The 21,115-nt window shown below is 37.4% G+C and overlaps 1 protein-coding gene across 1 annotated transcript; it reads right to left on the bottom strand.

Moving 5' to 3' along the window:
* Positions 1 to 1,662: 1,662 nt before the first annotated feature.
* LOC129723174 (cuticle protein 16.5-like) lies at positions 1,663 to 2,196 on the bottom strand. The gene is made up of 2 exons (XM_055677215.1): positions 2,133 to 2,196; positions 1,663 to 2,064 (listed from the first exon to the last, which is right to left on the bottom strand). The coding sequence occupies exons 1-2, from the start codon at positions 2,145 to 2,147 to the stop codon at positions 1,792 to 1,794; spliced, it is 288 nt and encodes a 95-aa protein (XP_055533190.1). The 5' UTR covers positions 2,148 to 2,196; the 3' UTR covers positions 1,663 to 1,791.
* Between the last annotated feature and the right edge of the window lie 18,919 nt (positions 2,197 to 21,115).

Raw genomic sequence — 21,115 nt, 5'->3', positions numbered from 1 at the left:
GGAAAATGGCAGTCTGAACGGTGGTTTGTCTCAGAAAGGCCTACATACAAGTCATATTGTTCAACGAGAGAAAATTAGATTGTTTATCTTTTTCCATATATATAAAAACGACATCAAGGGAGAGTTAAATTGTTTTATGTGAACTTAGAAACTTTTAACTGGATCACCGTACGCATTTATTTCAGTAAAATTGAGCCTGGTTAAAGGAGAAACGGGAATCGACCTTTGTTAATGTTGAAATCGGTGAACCGAAAAATTTCTACATCTCGAGTAGTGGGCGTATTTCAACGATATCTTTTTCCCTCCATCTCGATGATGAAGCTGTGCTTCTTTAGTTCAAGACATTATATTATGAATATTTAGGATTTTTGCAAAAACAACTGATATTGAAAACTTATTTGTGTTGTAACTTTACTTCTATTCGTCAGGTTTGAGATAACATTCATGACAACGTTTGGGGTCGTCGTGAGATGAGAGGTGTGGCTGGGTGTCAGCTTGTTGTATATACAATTAAAATTTTGTAAAGTTAGATTACTGTTGATTCTGTTCAAAGCACTGTCAATAAATTTCGGAAGCTGTTAATTTGATTATATTAACAGCGAAATGTGAAATAGAAAAATAAACACAATCAAGGAGCAACAAAAAATTATTCAAGTCACTCTGTTGTAGTGGCTCTCAGTACGTATATACAGTGAGATGTAAAGATGCACTCTACATGCACCGCATATATAGCGCATTGATGACGCAAAAGCTGTGCCCAAAACGAGTGAACGTGTGTAAACTGGAAGCGACAGTGCATTATTTACTGTAAAGTGCATTGACCGTTCTATTGCACCACGGTTGCAGCACGCCGCCTAGTTGGAGTGCATCAATGAATTTCCCACTCGCGGAAGTTCACGGAAGCTTGGCCAAGCAGAAACTCACTCTCTCGCCCATTATGTGTGCCAACTTTAACGCGCATGCACTAGGATGAACCTCATCTCAGTGAACATCATGGAGAAAAAGGACCTTTCTAGTGTAATAACTTAAGCAGAATAATTGGAGGTGAAGAGATAGAATGAACTTTATAATCGGATGCTGGAACGGGAGGTAACCAAACCCTCCGCCAGGTGAAGCGTACACATAAGCTCAACACGTGCTGGTGCGTATTCAAATTTCGTAGAAACCGAGTGTTGGGGGTCACACGGAAGCAGAATTCAATATTGAACGGCTGTTTATTAAAAGCGCAAGGACACGTGCGACAGATGAAAACGAGAACCCAAAAAAATGGTTGTAATTGCATTAGAATAATTTTGTCACAATGAAAAGTACCGTGAAATCAAGCTTTACTTTCGCACGTGATCTCCAGGATTTAATGGGAAGGTTATGGTTACTCCAGTGTTGGGCACTATTTCGCTAAATCCCAATCAACAATTGTGACTGTTAATTTTCAGCGGATTATCTGTGTTTTCGATTTCCGAATTGATTAGACTGTTCGCTAAAAATTAGGCCTCCGAAGTTATTGTGGAATGAAAAAGCAATATTAACAGGAACTGTGCATTGCTAATAGCGTGTACTAATCACTTCAAACCGGAAAAACTTCATCACCTTAAACCGGATTTATACAAAACATATATTTGAGATTCAAAAATTGTCGGATCAAATAAAAAACATAAAAACATGTACTTTGCTAAAAAAAAATATATTTCATAACAGAAATCCTCGTTGTTTTTTTTCCGACTGGCATATATTATCGTGATTATCATCATCGAATATCACAGCTCCAATCCGTTCATTATCCAGTGCAAATCCTCAAAGCAGCACCGGTGCGGTGTATGCACTGAAGGCTGGGGCAGCATAGGCTAACGGTGCGGTATAAGCAGCGGCGTAAGCTACCGGGGCAATTCCATTATAGTTCCGAGCGATAAATTGGGAACTCTGGGATGTCACAACGGCAGGGGCCGCGGCAACCAGTGGAGCCGAATAGGCCAGTGGAGCCGAATAGGCCAGTGGAGCCGAATAGGCCAGCGGGGCGTATCCTGGTTTGGCACTTACACTCACGACTGCCAGAACGGCTATCAAAATCTGTGTGATAGGATTTTCGGTATTTAAGTCAGGCTACAGGATCCCAAATTAAAATAAGGCCTACTTACGATTTTGGCAAGCATGTTGAATAATGTGATAAGCTGATGAGTTGGTTGTGGAAAAATCGAACCAATAAGTCGAACTGATACCCATCTTGTCTGTAGCGGTCAATATTTATAGTCAGTTTTTTATCAATCGACGTCTAATTCACCTCCATGAACACCAGCTTACCTATATATTATTTCAGCTCGATATTTCAAATCCTTCAAAATCTACTTAACTATGCACGAAACGTCATGTCTGCATGATTGCTATTCCGAATGTCCACCAAAACATGATGTATACACAGAGTGTCAAAAAACGGTACATAAACAGTATGAAGATCATTGCCTACCAATCAAACGACTTATGCGGCCTTTAGCAATAAAAGTGTGTGATGGTTTTTAAAATAAATTTAAATATGATCATTTCCTTCAACACGTTCATTATAACTGTACGTAACGTTAAGCACTGTTCTAACAGTCTGCTTCTTTCCCAACAAATGGCGAACGTCCTTGTAGCATTGCACCGCAAGAACCACGACGACACATAATTAACTAGCTAATTAGAATTCCGGTCTGGTCTGGTCTCATCACACCCGGGGCGGATGATTGATGGAGTTGGTGGTGTACATTGGATAGGTCTAACTCATCCACTTCCAAATTCTTTCAACAACACCGGCGGCGTAGTTCGCGTAGTGCGCCGAATGTGGGGCTCGATTTGTGCGTCAGGTCTATTGAGTTTGAATGAACGACCAACCAATGTCAAGCTAAATTATACCTTCGATCAGACGTAATTTGACACATCGCATCGGTCGCTCTGCTTCGCCTGTCTATGCGATGTTTGTGTGTTATGTTTGGTTTGATTTGCACGTATTTTATTTATTTAAAAAATAAACTCGCTGTTTAGCATTGAATTAAACAGCGCACTGAAAACTATGTGTCAGAAATTGGTGTCAGTGACACCAGATCGATGAAATGGAAAGATATGTTTTTAGCATGCATGGTAACAATGGTATACGAATTCAAGCTAACATGGTCTTATATCTTCAGCTTATAAACGTGTATGTGCAGTGGTTTATTTTAAGCAGCTCACATTGATGCAAGAAAGGGAGTGCACTTTTTTATATTATTTTCAAATCGGATACGGCATACTATCCTAAATCGTGAAATTGAGTCAGTTGATAAAGAACACTTTTGGCGCTTCAGCTGCGATTTTCAACTGTAAAAAGAAAGCAAGCATTATCCATTTGAAACACGTTTGATGTGCGAGTCGAATTGCTAATTGCTTAGAAGTGTCGAAATGCATCTTGAAATACCTTTCTGAACCTGTTAAAAATATGACGTTACGATTTGGAGGCTTTAACAATGCTCAAAAAGATTAATGTTCCTTGTCAAAAAATAGTTGCAGATGTTGTTCTAAGAAACGACGTAGAATACGAACCCCTTTTCTAAGGCAATGTTTTCTTGCAATAGCTTTGGATATACACTCGATTGGCGATTGGGATTGGACTCGCATAAATCACAACAGCAAAAGCTATGTGCAGCTTTGCGGTTTCACTCGCTACCGTATCCAGAACAAGAATGAAGTTGAGTTGTTGTTTTGAGTTTATCTGTATTCTTGGGAATTTATTGGGTATCTTACACGTTTTCACGAATTCAAGTGATTCACATTTCTGTTTTCATCGTTGGTGTGTGTGTTTTGGTTGCTGTTTTACTTTACTTTCGAATTACAGAGTATTTACTTTGGGGTTGTCCACTTTGGTGGTGCTTGTTTGAGAAGCTGCTTCCAATCACAGTTGTAGTTTTTTTCAAAAAACATTCATTATGCTCTTCCAAATACTGCAATTGCAATTTTCATTCAATTATCGCAAAAATGCTTCATGGTTAGATCGCGTGCAATATCCACTCTGACATAATAAATTTTTCGAACGTTGGAGAATGATATAACTGGAAATACACACCAAATTTTTATTGCTGGAAACCAGCAAAATTTTGCTGATTTTTGGTGTGCTGTGTTTCCAGCAATCTGTTCAGAAAAATGAAATTTGCTGATTATTCAGTGATGCTCAATTGCATAAAAGTGACAGATCGTTTGCTGCATGTTCAGTAAAACAAAATACAACTTGCTGGTTGTCAGCTATGACAATTTGCTGTACATTCAGCAAAGCATGAATCAATTTACTGGTTAACCAGTTAGTTCAAGGGAATCATGTTTCCCTCAGGCACCAGCTTCCATCCGCCCATCGGATCATAGCCAAATTACTGTTGAACTAGAGATGTATGATTATCATTTCAACCTTTAAGTTCATCTAGCCCAACAGTGACTTAGCTATGGTCCCATATCCGCTATCAGGAGCTTAGCGATGATCCCGTACCAGCTGCACAGCGATTTGGCGCGTTTTACTAATGACAGCTTGACGTAAAATATTTTGACATATCAATTCTTTCGCTGGATTCCAGCAAACATTCATTTACTGTTTTCTGTTCAGCAAATAGATTTGCTGTATTTTCGCGAAATACTGAATCGATTACTGGTTTTCAGTGAATTTATCGATGGCATACTAGTTTACAGCAAAAATAAAATTACTGAACGAAATTCAGTAAATTGTAGAACTGAATTACAGTAAACTTTTGAAAAAAAAATGCTGTGGTTCAGTAAACAAGTGATTTGCTGATACACTTTCAGCAATGTACTTTGCTGAACCATAAAGAGAAATTTTGGTGTGTAGAGACGTGACTTCTTTATCTCCAGTTATACCACTCTCCAACGTTCGAAAAATTTTATTTCGTATGTCGCAATACTAATGTACGGAAAATGAAACTCATCTCTTTCTGGTTTAGAGCTATCTTTTGAATAGCCCCTCCTTAATTTCAAGTTCCCACGGTTTCGTAATGCGGATGTATCGTGTCGTGTTGCGGCTTGAAAGGAGACAATGTCCCGTTCCGGTGTCGAATGGCAGCAGGTTGTTGCGTGTTTGATATTGCCGATGCACACTGTTTCCAAAGCTGCAAAAACGTGATCGAAAGTGTTTTGACCCAAAAAACTTGAATTTAGAGCCGTAGTGCCTTCAGCAATGTTGATCCATTAATTATTCTACATTTCATAGAAGTTGTCATTTTGTAATTAATCCACTGAACAGTGAGAAACGAATTTTTCTTTTTCCGTTTTCAAGAAACAACTTTGTCAAAGCCACCATACTTCTATCTGCCTATTTTAATGGACTTTTATGGAGTTTTCTACAAATTGCCACTAAAAATCATTTTTTCAATATAACTTTTAGTAGTGATTTTATATATACAATGCATTAATTTACTAACAGATATCTTCAAAATCTGCAGAATAAACTATTTCTGTATTGAGGGGTTATATACCTTTTTAGTTTTCAAAAAACCGAATTTTTTTTATTGTTTTATCTTCAAATACAACATCTTGAGAACATTTCCACAAATTTTCATAAAGATCTGAGCAATATGAAGAAAGTTAGAGCGATTTGCAGTGGCCTCGATACGGCCGCATTAGCTAAACTTGAAACTTTACACGCGGTTATCTCGGAATAGTGTTTTTAGAAAAATGACTTTGCCGTGATCCTGATTGCGAGAAAACTACTGAACCGATTTCCTTCATTTTTGAAGTAGAATACTTCTCTCAGGAAGTTCGGCTACATAGGGATGTGAAATGAAAATCTAAAACCGAAAAAAGTGAAAAATATGTCCAATTTCAAATGCTAATAAATCGGTTAGTATTCGATGGATTTCCTTCGTTCTTGCAGCAATAGATTGGAAAATCTTCTAAGATTCTTCCCAAAATAAGATAATTGTAATTTTATTATTCACACTATTGTACTATTGAAAATAGTCAAGCCTTGTCAAAACGAAAAATTCGACCTCTGATTGGTCGTTATATGCTTGCTTCCCAAGCACGGTCGACAGGATCATATACCTTGCAATTGAAAACATGCTATTTGGCCTATATAAGAGCCTGCTTCAGCCGGAGCCGCTCATAATAGTTCTAGACAGCGACGACAGCAGTTGTCCTTCCTTAGCAGCAGCACTAGCCCTGTGGTTGGTCACCATGCTCAGGAGAAGCGCGGTTTTTCTCAGCGTGTGTCGCCAGACAGCCATTATTCCCCCCGTGTTGGGGCAGCATGATGATTTCCATCAGGAAATCCAATTTCGGAAATCAAAATGCCTTTTTTAAGGCAAATAAACAAGTCATTGAAAGTTAATAATTTTTGTCAACGCAAGCAAGCATTCTGTGTTGCATCCTAGCAATTCAAATTTGTCGCACCCGTCTAATTTACTGAATGTGAAATAGCTTCCACAGTGCATGTTGTCCGTGTATCTAAATTCCCCCAATGTTAGGGCAGCTCAAAGGTTGTAATTAGCAACCGATTTTGAACCGCAACATGCTTTTTTCAAGGCAAATAAAAAAATAATTGAAGGTTAATAATTTTCTGGCATCAACACAAGCAGACATTCTGTGCGGGATGCAATCAAATTCTGTTGTAGTTTTCTAATTTTTACTTTCACTTCATTTAGTAAACCCCCCACTGTAGGGGCAGCGCAAAGGCTGCGATCAGCATAACCGACATTGAATAATTAACTGCCCTGTTAGAACGCATTCACAAAAGCATTTAGTTCGACTATGCAGAGCTAATATGTAGTCGATTCAATCAATCAGCATAAACGAGAATTTCGTCGTCTCCCAGCTGCCAAGTTGCAACATGATGCAACACGCAACAGCGAGCAAACGAAATCGCTTAATGTTACAAACCGCAACAAGATACGGGTAAAAACCGTTGCGTGTGTGAGAGCACTATCGGTGTTTATTCGCTGGATACACTATCTACTGTCTACTGAACGCAATAATCTGCTTACATGCGACACGGGGACGGGAACATTTTCTTCAACCAAGCTACACAACACGACACAAAACATGTTATTTTGTTGCTTCAATGAGAGTGCTATCGGTCCGGCTCGACAAGAAATCATTTTTGTGCATCCGTGCTACGAAACTGAGGAATAACTTTAGAAACTGAAAAAAGAGGTGGAGCTTATCAAATGATCGCTTTGAGCCGGAATGAAGTCACACATATTTTTCAAGTTATATCATTCCACCACGTACGTAAAATAATTCATTCCTATTTTCATCCCTATATAAGAGCCTGTTTTAGTCGAAGCCGCTCATAATAGTTCTGAACAGCGACGACAGCAGTCCTCCCTTAGCAGCAGCGGGAGCGAGCGGTGGGTACCATCGATAGCGGATAGCGGCCACAACTGTGGCATGGCTGCGGATAGCGTTGCAGTTGCTCAGCAGTTGGGCCAGCGTATAGCGGCCACAACTGTGGCATGGCTATGCATAGCGTAGCTGTTGCAGCGGGTATATCAGCATCGATAGTAGCAGGGTCAGCTGATGCAACGACACTCCCTTCACTAAAATGCTGTTTCAGCGTGGTAGCGGGAAGCATCAGCAGCAGGCTTGCATGAAGTGAATACATCAGCCAGCAACTTTCTCTAAGGCCTCTGCCATAGTAGACGCGAAAAGCGGCGCGAACCGATACGCTCGGCCGTAGGTTAATGTACAGCTCTACTGATGGCTGAACATTAACCTACAGCCGAGCGAATCGGTTCGCGTCGCTTTTCGCGTCTATTATGGCAGAGGCCTAATGGGAAAGTTGTTTCATTTTGTTCAGAAGAATATTATTGTCGGTAATATTACAGAGATGCGATTGCGTAAATCCGATTTTAAATTGAACAATTGTTCTTTTGAGAACAAATAAAACACTTATTTGAAGAGTTAATAGCTTTTGGTACCAATAGCAGTATAGTGACAGCCTCAGCGGTAGATGCAGATGCAGCCGGTACTTCCCTGAGGCCGATGTAAAGGTAAATGGGAGCAGCACGGCGAAACAGTTCGGGTTATGCTTAGACGCGCGTCATTTTCCGTTGTTGAAACGACGCGCTTTCGTATGATAGCGGTGGTATTAGCGGTAGATGCATTTGACAACAAGCCGTGTCTAGTTTTCAATGTGAAAACACCTTTCTCACTGTGTTGACCGTGCGCCTTAGTCCTCACTATCAAGGTAACACAGAGATGTAAGATAACACAGAGATGTAAGATAAACACATCCTATGATAAATTAAACAATTGTTTTTTATAAGGACAACAAATGAATTAATGAAGATTTAATTTTGAATAAGAATACATCTCTCAGGAAGTTCGGCTACATAGGGATGTGAAATGAAAATCTAAAACTGAAAAAAGTGAGAAAAATTTCAAATGCTAATAAATCGGTTAGTTTTCGACGGATTTACTTCGTTTTTGCAGCAATCGATTAGAAAATCTTCTAAGATTCCTACCAAATGCATGAAATTGCAATTTTATCATTCGAACTATTGTACTATTGAAAACTCTTAAGCCTTGTCAAAACACAAAATCCGACCTCTGATTGGTCGTTATACCGCGCTTTCCCAAGCACGGTCGGCAGAGTTATGGACCTAGTAAATTGGGAATGCATCATTTGGCCTATATAAGAGCTTCATCAGATAATAAACAAACATTTCATCGGATATTAAATCGAACAACTGAAATTTGAAGAACACAAATGATTATTTGAAGAGTTAATATTTTCTCGTTTTGCGCTATAATCCAAAGTTAATTATCTTCATCTACATGCATACTCTGATTATTATTACGTGTTTGCGTCGCTTAGTGTTTGGCTACGGTCATGCCTTTGTTCCGTTCCCGTTTAATGATGTCGTACTAAATGTGCATATTACAATTCGGCAGCACTTCAACGTCTCATTTGCACAAAATTTAAAAATATTCAATGAACTTCATTCAAAATATCAGACAAAAAGAAATTACAATACTGCCAACTGACACGCAAGCAGCCGGGTTATCTTTCTTGTAAAAGTATTCTACTTCAACCTTGCGGTCGTGGCTTTGCATACAACCTTCTTGTGATTTTTTTTTTCAAATTTTCGTTATTAAATTCACCGGTCCTTGAACGATCGCTTTTTGAAACATACAGTTACATTTTGCCGCAAAAAAATTTTTAATGCAATTTTTAGCACTCAAAACGTGCATTTTTTGGGAAAAACGTTCCCGTTTGCACTGAAAACAAAATACTCATAAAAGCGATCGTTCAAGGACCCGGCACACTCCTAAACTAATGAAATAATATGAGTTTTTTGATTTCGGTTGACCCGCTGAGTCTCTATCAGGATCACCGCAAGCCTCTGCAAAAAAATAGCGTTTCGGGGAAACGGCCATTACTCCAGTAATAATTGGTATATCTCAAAATCAAACATATTTTTTTGTTGTTGATAAACTGTACTTTCAGAAAAATACCCCTTTGATGCAATGAAAATGGTCTTATGCACTTAAATATAGATTCAAACTTCCCTCATTTTTCTCGACCAAAAAGGTATATAACCCCTTAAAGTATAAGTAAAACATTATTCAACCCAGATATAGGTATTTGTCCCTCGCTGTCTCCTGTGTATATATGTGTAAGTAAATAAGTACATTATTTTAATAAAAACCTTTCCTAACTGTATAAGTATAACAGATAAAAAGAAACTTTCTTTAGTAAACTCGTGTATTTTATTATAATGACATTGTAGAACATTGAAAAATTTTTGAAAATCAAAATAAAAAGTTATATGTATTAAAAAAAATATTTTAAGGGTTATTTTAAAGGAAACATCACAATAGTTCATTTAAATTGGCAGATAGAAGTATGGTGTCTTTGACAAAGTTGTTTCTTAAAAAATATGCTACAACTTTGCCGAACAAAATGAATTTTTATATGTGAACATGAGTAGGTAGATTAATCACAAAACTCTAATTTTCATAAAACGAAGAATAATTAACAAATCAACTTTGCTGAAGATATTATGGCTTCAAAATCATTTTTTTCGAGTAAAAAATGATAAGTATAAATTAGTGCATTATTTAAGTAGAAATCGTCAATAAACAAAGAAATATGTGAGATGAAAATAAACTTTCTTCGAAGAAATTGTTTGTTTTGTTATAGCAAACAATATTGTAGAACATTGAAAAATTGTAGAACATCACTATAGAAAGTTGAATTGAAAACAATTGATTTTAAGGGTGATCTACAGAAAACTCCACAAAAGTCCATTTAAATTGGTAGATAGAAGTATGATGTCTTCAACAAAGTTGTTGGTTATAAAATGTTCTATAACTTTGCCGAACAAAGTGGATTTTTATATTCCAAAATGAGAAAAGTAAAATTCGTTTCTCACTGTTAAGTGGATAAATCACAAAATCGCAACTTTTATAATAAGTTGAATCACTAATAGAACAACTTTACTGGAGACACTGTGGCTCTAAAATCAATTTTTTTAGGTTAAAATAATTTCGATCACGTTTTTGCAGCTTTGGAAACAGAGTGCGGTGGTAGACATGAGTATGAAGGTCGAAATTCTGCTGTGATGTCAAACTATATTTCTGTTATCTGCGGCCATCCAGCACGAGAACAAATATAAATTACAACCGGCCCTTCTCAGGGCCACCATTTCTCTAGTAGAACTGCCTGCCATTTCCAATAACTCTACAGCTACCGAAACCCGGCTTTTCTTTCTTCGCCACGATCAGCGTCCAACGTCCGTGTGGTATCGGTACTGTCATGGAATGAATTATACATAAACCACAAAGCGCGCATTCCTAGTCAACTAGGTATATTCTGTCGACCTTGTTAGGGAAAGAAGCATTGAGCGACCAATCAGCGGTCGACATTTGCGTTTCGACAAGGCTTGACGAGTTTTAATAGTACAATAGTTCGATCAATCAGATAACAACTTTCTGCATTTGGACGGGTAGATGATTTTCCAATCGATTGCTGCAGAAATGACGGGAATCGGTTGGAAACTGACTAAGTTTAAAAGGTTTGAAAGTGGTCAATTTTCGTGACGCTCTTGATGTTTTCGGTTCTTGAAATTGGATCCCTGTATCGAAGTTGAACCCCTGTATATGTTGTCGTAAGACGTATTCTACATCGAAAAAAATCATTGGTAAATATACATCTAAAGCAGGTATTAGACGAAGCAAATATTTGCTATTTTTCAATACAGTTTTTATTTTGTGCAAATAAAAATCGTACCAAAAATAGCAAATATTTGCGTCATCTAATACCTGCTTAAGCAATTAATCGAGAATTAGCTCTAAAGCATTCATTCATGACTAAGAAAACCAAAATCGGATAATGCGTTCTATAACTCTATTACAGGTTTACATCGTACAGTAACACACTGATATTGCTAAATTCGTCAAGCTGAGTCTGCGGACCTCGACTGCAATTTGGAGTTTTTTAACAAAATATGTATCTTGAAACATTAGAATTCATAATTTATTTTAATTAAGTTTTTGCCAAAAGAGTTGAAAATATACAGGCATAGCTAATAATTGGTCAAATTTGTTTTGAAAAAGATGAAGGATTTTTTTTCTTGTATCTTGTATGAAATCCTGAGGTTTCAAGAAACATCCTTCGTTACTATGATGAAATTGTAAAAATACAAGCAACAACTAAAGTTGCATCGTTTCTTCCGAGAGATAGAGTACACATTAGGTTGAGTGATTAATAGTTTTCGTGTGAATGTCACCGAATGTAGTAGTGATTCTCACAGGGCTCATTATGATCTTCATCCTGTATAACACCCTGTATAACATTTCCACGCATCATATCTTTATCGATTTTAAGGCAGCATACGGTACAGTGGATCGCGAACGGGAATGAGGAAATCTTGCCGGAAAAGCTAACAAAGCAGATCAAAGCTACCATGAATCACTTTCGAGTCCCTTTGAGTCACGCAGAGGATTGACAAGGTGATAGAGCTTCGTCCTTAAAGATGTTCTACGAAGAGAGGTCTTCAACACGAGTGGTACGATTTTCACCAGAGGGAATCAGCTATTAGGATTCTAGGTTAACTTAGCTTTTGCCTCCCTATATTTACCCATCAGCTCCATCAGCTTCAAACCGCCTTATGTTGAAATGCATCGTCCTCTCTGTGCGAGATTTCAGCTCGTTCAACAACCGTGCGCGGATCTTAAGAACGACGCGATGATGATCAAACCGAATGTTGGGTCCCCAAAGACCTATCATCAGTAACATCTAAAAAGTGTCGACCGTCAACCAGTACCTGGGAGTATCTAGGAGCAGGTTTCTCCATTTGGATACCTCCCGGTGTGTTTCCGAATATTCAAACGTGGGAAATAGGAGTTACATATAGTCATTCCTCTGGCCGCGACCAAGTTTATCAGCCTCAGGCCGTTTTCATTGGTTGATTAGGGAAGGCTATGTCCTCCAGTGATTGGATAGAAAAATTCCTCCTTCCCAACCTGTGAGTTTGCATTTCCGATGACGACTTTTTCTTCGTATTTTGTACACTCGTCACAGGTTCGTCCAAGCTTTTATAGAACTCATCTTTGACGTCATCGGATTTGTCGTTTGTAGATGCGTAGGTGTTGATTAAACTGTAGTTAGGAAATTTGCCCTTATTCCGCAACACGCATATACGGTCATCTATGGGCCTCCACCAGATGACTCTTGATTTCTGATTTCTCAGCACTACGAAACCAAAACCCCGTAGTAGATGTGGTACTTGAAAAATGGACAAAAATTGCCAATTTTTAATAAGTTTACCTTCACACGCAATAACGGAACTGCTCATGCAGCATCAATCATAAAAATCCATGAGTCAGCAGAAAAAAATTGACAGCTCTATTAGTCGAACTCTAACCGTGATGGCGGAAATAGTGAAGTTACTCCATTCAGAAGAAAAAACGGACATCGTGTGACCGTGAAAAACACTGTCAAGTCTATTTTTTCGGTGAATCGTGACGTGGCGGTGGTGATGAACGACGAGATCTGTCTCATCCTGGATGGCAACGACTGGCAGGGCACTTCGTATTTTACTTCTCCCACGAAGGAAATGGGCTCCGAGGTGAAGGTCGTTTCACACACTAAGTTCTCCAAGAAGATGCTGCTGTGGTTGACAATCTGCTATCTCTTCGAACTGGCCGTGAACTGGGATATTAATAGTATGAAGTGCCTGCCGGAAGTTGCGTCGTTCATTAAGGCCTACTAACGTGTGAGGAAAAAAATCCGAACAACTTTTAAATTGGTCTACGATTTCGAAGTGCTGCACAAATCGAAAAATCCTTTTCCACAAAATGAAGATCCACTTTTATATAACTAGTAACACGACCAGTCGATTCTGTCAAGTGACGCTTAGTTGGGAAAAAGGCGTGGTCGGAAGAAGATCGTCGTAAATTGATTTGCAATTTTTGTGAGCGAATTAAAGAAAAATCTGAAAGTGAAGTGTTTCACTACTCCAAAAATCTTGGATACAAAACAAAACATTTATATAAATTATTGACAGACTCTTCGAAAATATAAATACCTTCAAAAGAAAATCTGGTTCCGGACGAAAATGCACATTGCAGCAGTACAAAGTTTTAGCGAAATCGAAGGCGGAAACGCCTGGTCGGTCGGCGAAATCATATCGTCAGCTGGGCAATAATTATCAGATTAACAAAAACGGTGAATAAGTATCTGCATGAAATGGGTTTAAAACATAGAAATTAAGTACCATAAAAATGACAAAGTAGTGTTTTGGCCAGACCTTGGATTGTGACACTATGCTAATGCAACTTTAGCGGATTTGCGGCAAGGCAATATCGGATTTATTCCGAAAGGAAACAATCCTCAAAATGTGTCACAGCTGCAGTCTATTGAAACTTTCTGAGCAAATTTGAAGCGAATGGTGTACCATTAAGGTTACAGAGCGAAAAACGTCTATTGTTTGATAGAAAAACCAAGAAGGAGCTCAAAACAATTGAAACATCCGGAGTTCAGGAAGCTATAAAGCAAGTACCCCAGCGGATCAGGAAATCAACGCGATGTGGGGCTGAGTTTTTCCTATGAGGTTTGTAAATGAGTTACATTACTTTAATAAACAAACAAGTATAGAAAAATAAAATGCGCAAGATTATAATTCGGAATTGAAAGTTTGTTCGGATTTTTTTCCTCATACGTTACTCAAAGCGATTGTTGGAGGAGAAGGTGCGGTTGGATATCGATGTGGTACCTAAGTCAACGAGAATTTCTGGGCAAATCTGAAGCGTAAGTTCTTCTCCAATAGTTTTGTCGCAAAAACGTAGTAATTGATAAATAAAACGAAGAAAGAACTCGAAAACATGTTTTCGTCCGCCATGGTGAATGTTCCGGTTAACTGCCGTGAAGTCGCTCGCAATGCAATAGAGTCTACTGCTCGGAATACCCTTTCTCCGAAATTTGGCCTCCTGAATAGCTGCGATCTCGGCTTCCTGTCGCTGTAGTTGCCAGCTCGCGAGATCGGACGTTCCAGGTACCCAATTTCCAATCGTTTACCGTTTTCTGTTTCCGTGTTTATTTCCTAGGTTTTCGCCGATTGATGAGCTCCGTATTATCTGTGTTCACGATTAGGAGAGGTTTCGGTATGCTAGGTAGTATCTCGAAATGACATTTCAGATAATTTTCAAAAAGTTATTCCTTGACAATATTTCCTAATTCTTGTCATTTTCGACGAGACACATGTGAGCTCAGAAACAAAATAACGTGAAAATTGCTGGACATTTTTCGTAAGATTGCGACAAACCCGGCGAGCAATTTCTATATGACACTCTCACGTAAGTTGACGTGTTTTGGCAATGGCTAGGGGTCCCAAAATTCATAGGAATGGTTGAATAGCTATAATCTCTCATTTTTTTCAATTTTAGCTTTTGGAATGCACTTTTTTACATTTTGATCCCGAACTCGAAAAATTTCTGAGAAATGCTATCCCTCTACAATCTTTCGCATTTTCTTGACATTATTTGGATATTTCGACTTACGAAAGAAAACTTAAGCCCTTTTTAAATGTTAGTCAAGATGATTTTTTGAAAAATTAAGTGTACAAATATGCTTAGTTTAGTAAGACCCTACACACCCACACAATTTCAATGGGTTGACGCGAAATTCTTCCATTATTTTTCTAATCATGGATTTCAGTAATGCTAGAGTTAGAGTGAAGGAAAATTGAAAATTGCTAACTTTTTTTTTGAATTTCAAGTATACGTACAAGTTCAAGCCTCAATCAACTTTTGTAAATGTAAACTTTTGTTTTTATTTCGCACAACAGTTGTGTGAATACAGTGACAAAGATCGAATTCAAAATTATGTTATATATGCAAAAATCGTAATGTTTCCGCAAACTTCTGTTTTGTTCGAATGATCAGTTTTAGGGAGTTCAAAAAATTGTTTTTTTTTTGTAATGCGCCCCTTGCCCATGACACAGTCTGCAACCGAAAAAAATTACTAATACTAGTACAAACCATTACGACGTTACCAACATCGGTTGGTACTTTTTAACCTTCATTGCATCCTATAAAAAACTTACGTTGTTCACCCTGGTGTGTGGTTTTCCACACATACAACATTCTAATTTGTTTTGGACAAGAAACAACTTAATTTTGCCCCAAACTTATTTTTTTCATTGAGTGCATATATACCTGAAGCTATAGGTACCAAATAATCCTGTTTCGAAAATCGAATGAGGTATGTATGTGTGCGGAAGTATGTGTATGTGTGTATATTTTCATTCTTACGACCATAATATCTCGATTTTCTCAGCATCGGCTGAACCGATTCGATTGTTCTTAGTCGCGTTTGAAAGAACTAAAAGTCTAGTTATTTGACGAAAAGTATCGTTTTGATCAGGGTGGGAAAATGTACTCGTACGCTATAGTATTCACACGACAGTAGCGAGATTTTTGTAATTACCGCTGTGGAATGAAACACTACGCGACAGTAGCCGCTACCGAAGTTTCATACAATCTGCTCTATCTCTTGCTTTTTGTCACGAATTCAATATGAACAACAATTCTCTCGCTCACTTCTCTTAATATTGTTGTCATTGTATAGACAATCTCTGGCTCGTGCATTATTGACTGTAGCTGTCTGTGCTATTTATTGCATTCATTACGAATTGAAGTGGAATCAACTTACTTAGCATCGATTTTTATTTGGGTCCAAGGACGTTAATTGAATTTGTAAGATTCATGCTTTTATTGTGCTGCCTTTGCTAAATATACTAAATTTGAATGAGATTTTCGCTACAGCGAACTATTTTCGATTGAAAAAGTTTAGAAGTTGGAATTCTAATCTTCTGGTGTACACGATTGATGGTATTTTTCGGCAGTACATATATAAAAATTATTTATTTTCCATCTTATTACTATACTAAACTGTCGCATGATTGCTAATTATTGTCATTAGCACAATGCGACAGTCGAGATATCGAACCGGCCGGAGATCGGCACAAAAGAGAATCGTTAACCATCCGTGTTGGCTTCTAGTCTTCCGATTCTCTCAAATAGAGAAGCGTACAGTTGAACGCTGCTGTCGCCGACTGCAAGAGAGGGAACAGTACTTTTCAATACGGTGTCATGCAAAAATGTCAACTGTTCGACACACTGGTTTTGATCCGAAGGTTCATTCAGAAATGACGTAACGAAATGTGGTCAGCTTATATAGGAACTGATAAACTAACCGATTTTTTCTATCAGCGGTTTGACTGATTTGAGTCATTTTGGTGCTAGATGCGTTTGTTAGGATTTGGAGGGTAGATTTATATTCAAAAATATACTTAAAATTAAATGATAATTTCCAAAGGTACGTTGAAAAAAAAACAGAACAAAACTTGTGGAAATGCCTAGTACATTGGAGTATCTTGGAGGTAACTACTAACTAATTGAATGATATTATGCGTAGTGTACAAAAACAATCTTGAAAAATACATTTGGATTATCTCAGCAATGGATGTATTGATTTGTTTTTTTTTTGGCTGCAATTAGAAGGGCTTGAAGTTGGAGGCCATTAGGTCATCATCGGACATTTGTTTGATTCGATGGTTCATGCAAAAGTTACAAAACAAAACGTGTTTACATGATATGAGACCAATTAAACATGCTATGATAGCAATTGAACAAAAAAAAATCCTAACATCGGTTTAACCAAATGAAGCAATTTGGTGCTAGGAATGTTCGTAAGAATATTCTGAAATCTATGCTAAGCAAAGTAAGCAAAGCCTTGGTGCTACATTCCGATTCGTTCATTATACACAGACTTCGCAGTCAAATGTTTAGTGTAAAGGACATTAGCGGGGCTAGCGCTACGATCCTACTAACACTAACAGTTTCTCCCGAGCCTAGACTCGAACCCACGACGACTTGCTTATTAGTCATCTCGGGAGATCCATTCTAAATTTATTTCAATATACCTAAAAGTGCGAGTATACTTGTCTCGCAGTAGACATAAAACTGTGTAAATGTTGAACACTGCTCAACCAGGCTGTGCAAACACTAAATAGGTACTTTTAGCATTTGCGTATTCGTAACCCATATGTGTGAAAATTCTCACACTGGGATGAAACAAATAAACACATACTTTTACACATGCCCCACGTAGCCTTTTGATTGATTTGGTTTTGATGCGAATTACAAGAATGCACCTTTATACATTTCTAAAATCAGTCAAACCGTTGAAAAAAAATCAGTTAGTTTATCAGTTCCCATGTAAATTGATCATCTTTTGTTACGTCATTTTTGAATGACAAAACGATATTTTCCATCAACTAACTAGACTTAAAGCTCTTTCAAACGCGACTAAGAACAATCGAATCGGTTCAGCCGTTGCTGAGAAAATCGAGATATATTGGTCGTAAGAATGAATATAAACACACATACACAATGTATTACACATACTTCCGCACACATACACACCTTATTCGATTTTTGAAACAGGATTAATTGGTACCTTTAGCTTCAGGTATGAAAGCACTCAATGAAAAAAATAAGTTTGGGGCAAAATTAAGTAGTTTCTTGTTCAAAATAAATTCAAATGTTGTATGTGTGGAAATCCACACACCAGGGTAAACAACGTAAGTTTTTAAATATCTCATCAACCAAAAATATTTTTCCCTTGGAGAAAATGTATTTTGTGTAAGATTGATGGTTTAGGAATTGTCAAGAAGTTTCATCAAAATCGATCGAGAAGTTTTCGAAAAAAAATCAAAACAAAATTCATTTGTGTGGTTTTCCACACAAGGGTTCAATGAAGGTTAAGTGCGATGCTTCGAAGCCGTCTAATACATTGAAAATACGCTAGAGCATCTATCGCGTCATGGCCAACATTAATTCGTCATCCAGGGAAGAATCGAGATTACTTCCATGAGTTACAGCGGTTAAATTGAGAGATAAGTTAACTGAAATGCAGTTTAGAGAAGAGTGTGAATGGTATTAATTTGGGAGCCATAATCCGTTTGTGAAAATGGGTCATTTTATTTCGTTGAACTATAGGATTCATGTAGCATAGAGGCAGGTTATGCATCGAAAACTTACGATGCTCTGACACTGGTCGACAAAAGCGAAAAAAAATGTTGCCCTTAAAATATTATAGTTTTTCAACCATTCCTGTTAATTTTGGAACCCTTAGTGTGTGCAGAAGTGCGATGAAATGGCACACAGCAAGTGCTCACAGGGTTCGTCACTTCTACGTAGGTTTCCGGGAAAACTTATTTAAGTCTCTGAAAAAGTTACCTTTGCTAGGGGCACCAAAATTCACAGGAATGGTTAAAAAGCTATAATCTTTCATTTTTTCCAATTTGTGCTCTAGGACAAAACCTGTGTTATAAACTGTTTTGGAAGCAGGAAGCATCATAACATATATTTAACACGCATAAAATACAGTTTGTGATGACGAATGGTAGAAAATGATTTTTCAAGGGGTATAAAGAGGAACCGAATAGAATGGTTGACTCCATGTTGATGATCTTAGTATTGTTTGCCTATGAGGAACCACTTCGAAACTTGTTTAAATCTTAGAACAAGAGATAAAGAAATATATGGAAAATAATAAAAAAACCTTAATTAATCCACCTAGCGGTCAGACTCAGCCTTTCTCATTCAAACTTATTATTTGTAAATATAGATTTACTTGAATGCTTAAATCCAAAAAGGTATATTCACTCTTTGGGTTCTAAAATATTGATGTTGTAATTAAAGTATAAAATATGAAAATTGACGTAATGTTAGTGCTTCAGAAAAAGCGAAATTTAAGAAATGACTCTTAATTTCGAACAATTTAATCACGAGCGATACCGGGAACGTTCAAATAGTACGATACCACATTTAAATCATGTTGAGGCCATATATATTGATCAAAGCAGCTATAGTGTTGAATAGTCTTTGAATTTCTTTTCTTTACAAAACTTTTGAACAGTATATCAAATTTTTATGAAGTTTGTTATTTGTAAGTTTGAGAGATGACTCGTTTGTATGGCACTAGTTATGTTCAAATAGGTTGTTCAATACTCGAGAGAATAGATTTTCGTTGTTTTACAAATAAAAACTTAACGGTTGCTTAAGTTTGATTACAATCAAATGAAAAGGAAACGTATAGGGCAGCCAAACTTTGAAACCACGTGTTCAATCATAATTCATCATTTAACCCTTAACTAGCCCGTCCATCTGATATCAATATTGTTCAAATCGGTTGTGAAGTTTCTGAGATAATGAAGTTTCGTGATTTTCACATTACGATACATTACAGACGAAGTTACAGTCCGATTACAGCAAAATTCAATAGAGTGTTATGAGGCAGCTAGACCTTTTATTTGACACTAATTTTGTGGAAATCGGGTCAACCATCTCTGAGACAAGTGAGTGAGTCCAAGTAGTCTTCGGAATATGTTTCTTTTCATAGCTGGATTTCACTTTTTTAAACATAACAGGCAAAATAATAACCCGTTTGCAAAAAAATCAATAGGGTCTTATGGGGCAACAAGACCTTCCATATGACACTGATTTTATGAAAATCGGTACAGCCATCTCTGAGAAACATGAGTGAGATTAAACAGTCTCCAGAACACGTTTCTTTCTGTAACTTCTGAACCATATGTTCAATCTTCATAAAATAAACAAAAGTTGAAGGTTTTTAGGTAGCCCGTTCATTTGAAACCAATTTTGTTCAAATCGGTTGTGTAGTTTCTGAGATATTGATGTTTCGTGATTTTTACATTTTGATACATAACCTCTTAACTAGAAATCAGATTACAAAAAAATTCAATAGGGTCTTATAGGGCAACTAGACCTCTCATTTGCAATTGATTTCATTGAAATCGATTCAGCCATCTTCGAGAAAATCGCGTGAGATTGGGAGAGCGTTACACACACACACATGCAGAAAATGCTCAGCTCGTCGAACTGAGTCGAGTAGTATACGTCATTCGGCCCTTTTGAGCACTTTTATACCTTTAGTTTTTGCAGTGATTGCTATACCTTTCTAGGAGAAAGGCAAAAAGTGAAATGATAGAAATGATTTTTAATTTCAACTTCAATCCCGAGCAAGGCCGCAAACATTGAAATAGTAAAATATCAAATTTAAATGATGTTGAGGCCACATATTTTGATCGTAGCTATAATTTTAAACAGTCTGCGGGTTTCGTTTCTTTCTATAACTTTCAATCCACATGTTTAAACATTATGAAATTCATTGTTTAAGGGTTTGAAAGCCCATTTATTTGAATTCAACTATGTTCATAGCTTCTGCGATATTAGAGCGATTTTCACATTCTGACGCAGCGCCAAAACAATGAAATTCAATAGCAACCTAGGCGGCAAATAGACCCTTCATTTGACACCAAGATAGAAAGAATCGGTCAGACCATCTCTGAGAAAAGTGAGTGCGAAAGAAAGGTGCACATACACACGTACACACCCACACACAAACATATACACCTATACATGTATACATGCAGAAAATGCTCGATTCGTCGAACTGAGTTGAGTAGTATATGACATTCGGCCATTTCAATCATTTTTCTACCTTTTAATTAGCCAGTGATCGTTAGGAGAAAGTCAATATGTTTACTTTCATTATGTGATTTCACATTTTTATGAACAA

This window comes from Wyeomyia smithii, chromosome 2 (genome assembly GCF_029784165.1).
Source record: "Wyeomyia smithii strain HCP4-BCI-WySm-NY-G18 chromosome 2, ASM2978416v1, whole genome shotgun sequence".
NCBI classification, from domain to species: domain Eukaryota; kingdom Metazoa; phylum Arthropoda; class Insecta; order Diptera; family Culicidae; genus Wyeomyia; species Wyeomyia smithii.
The sequence above is the reverse complement of the archived record's forward strand: the minus strand, read 5'-3'. Positions and strand labels throughout refer to the sequence as shown.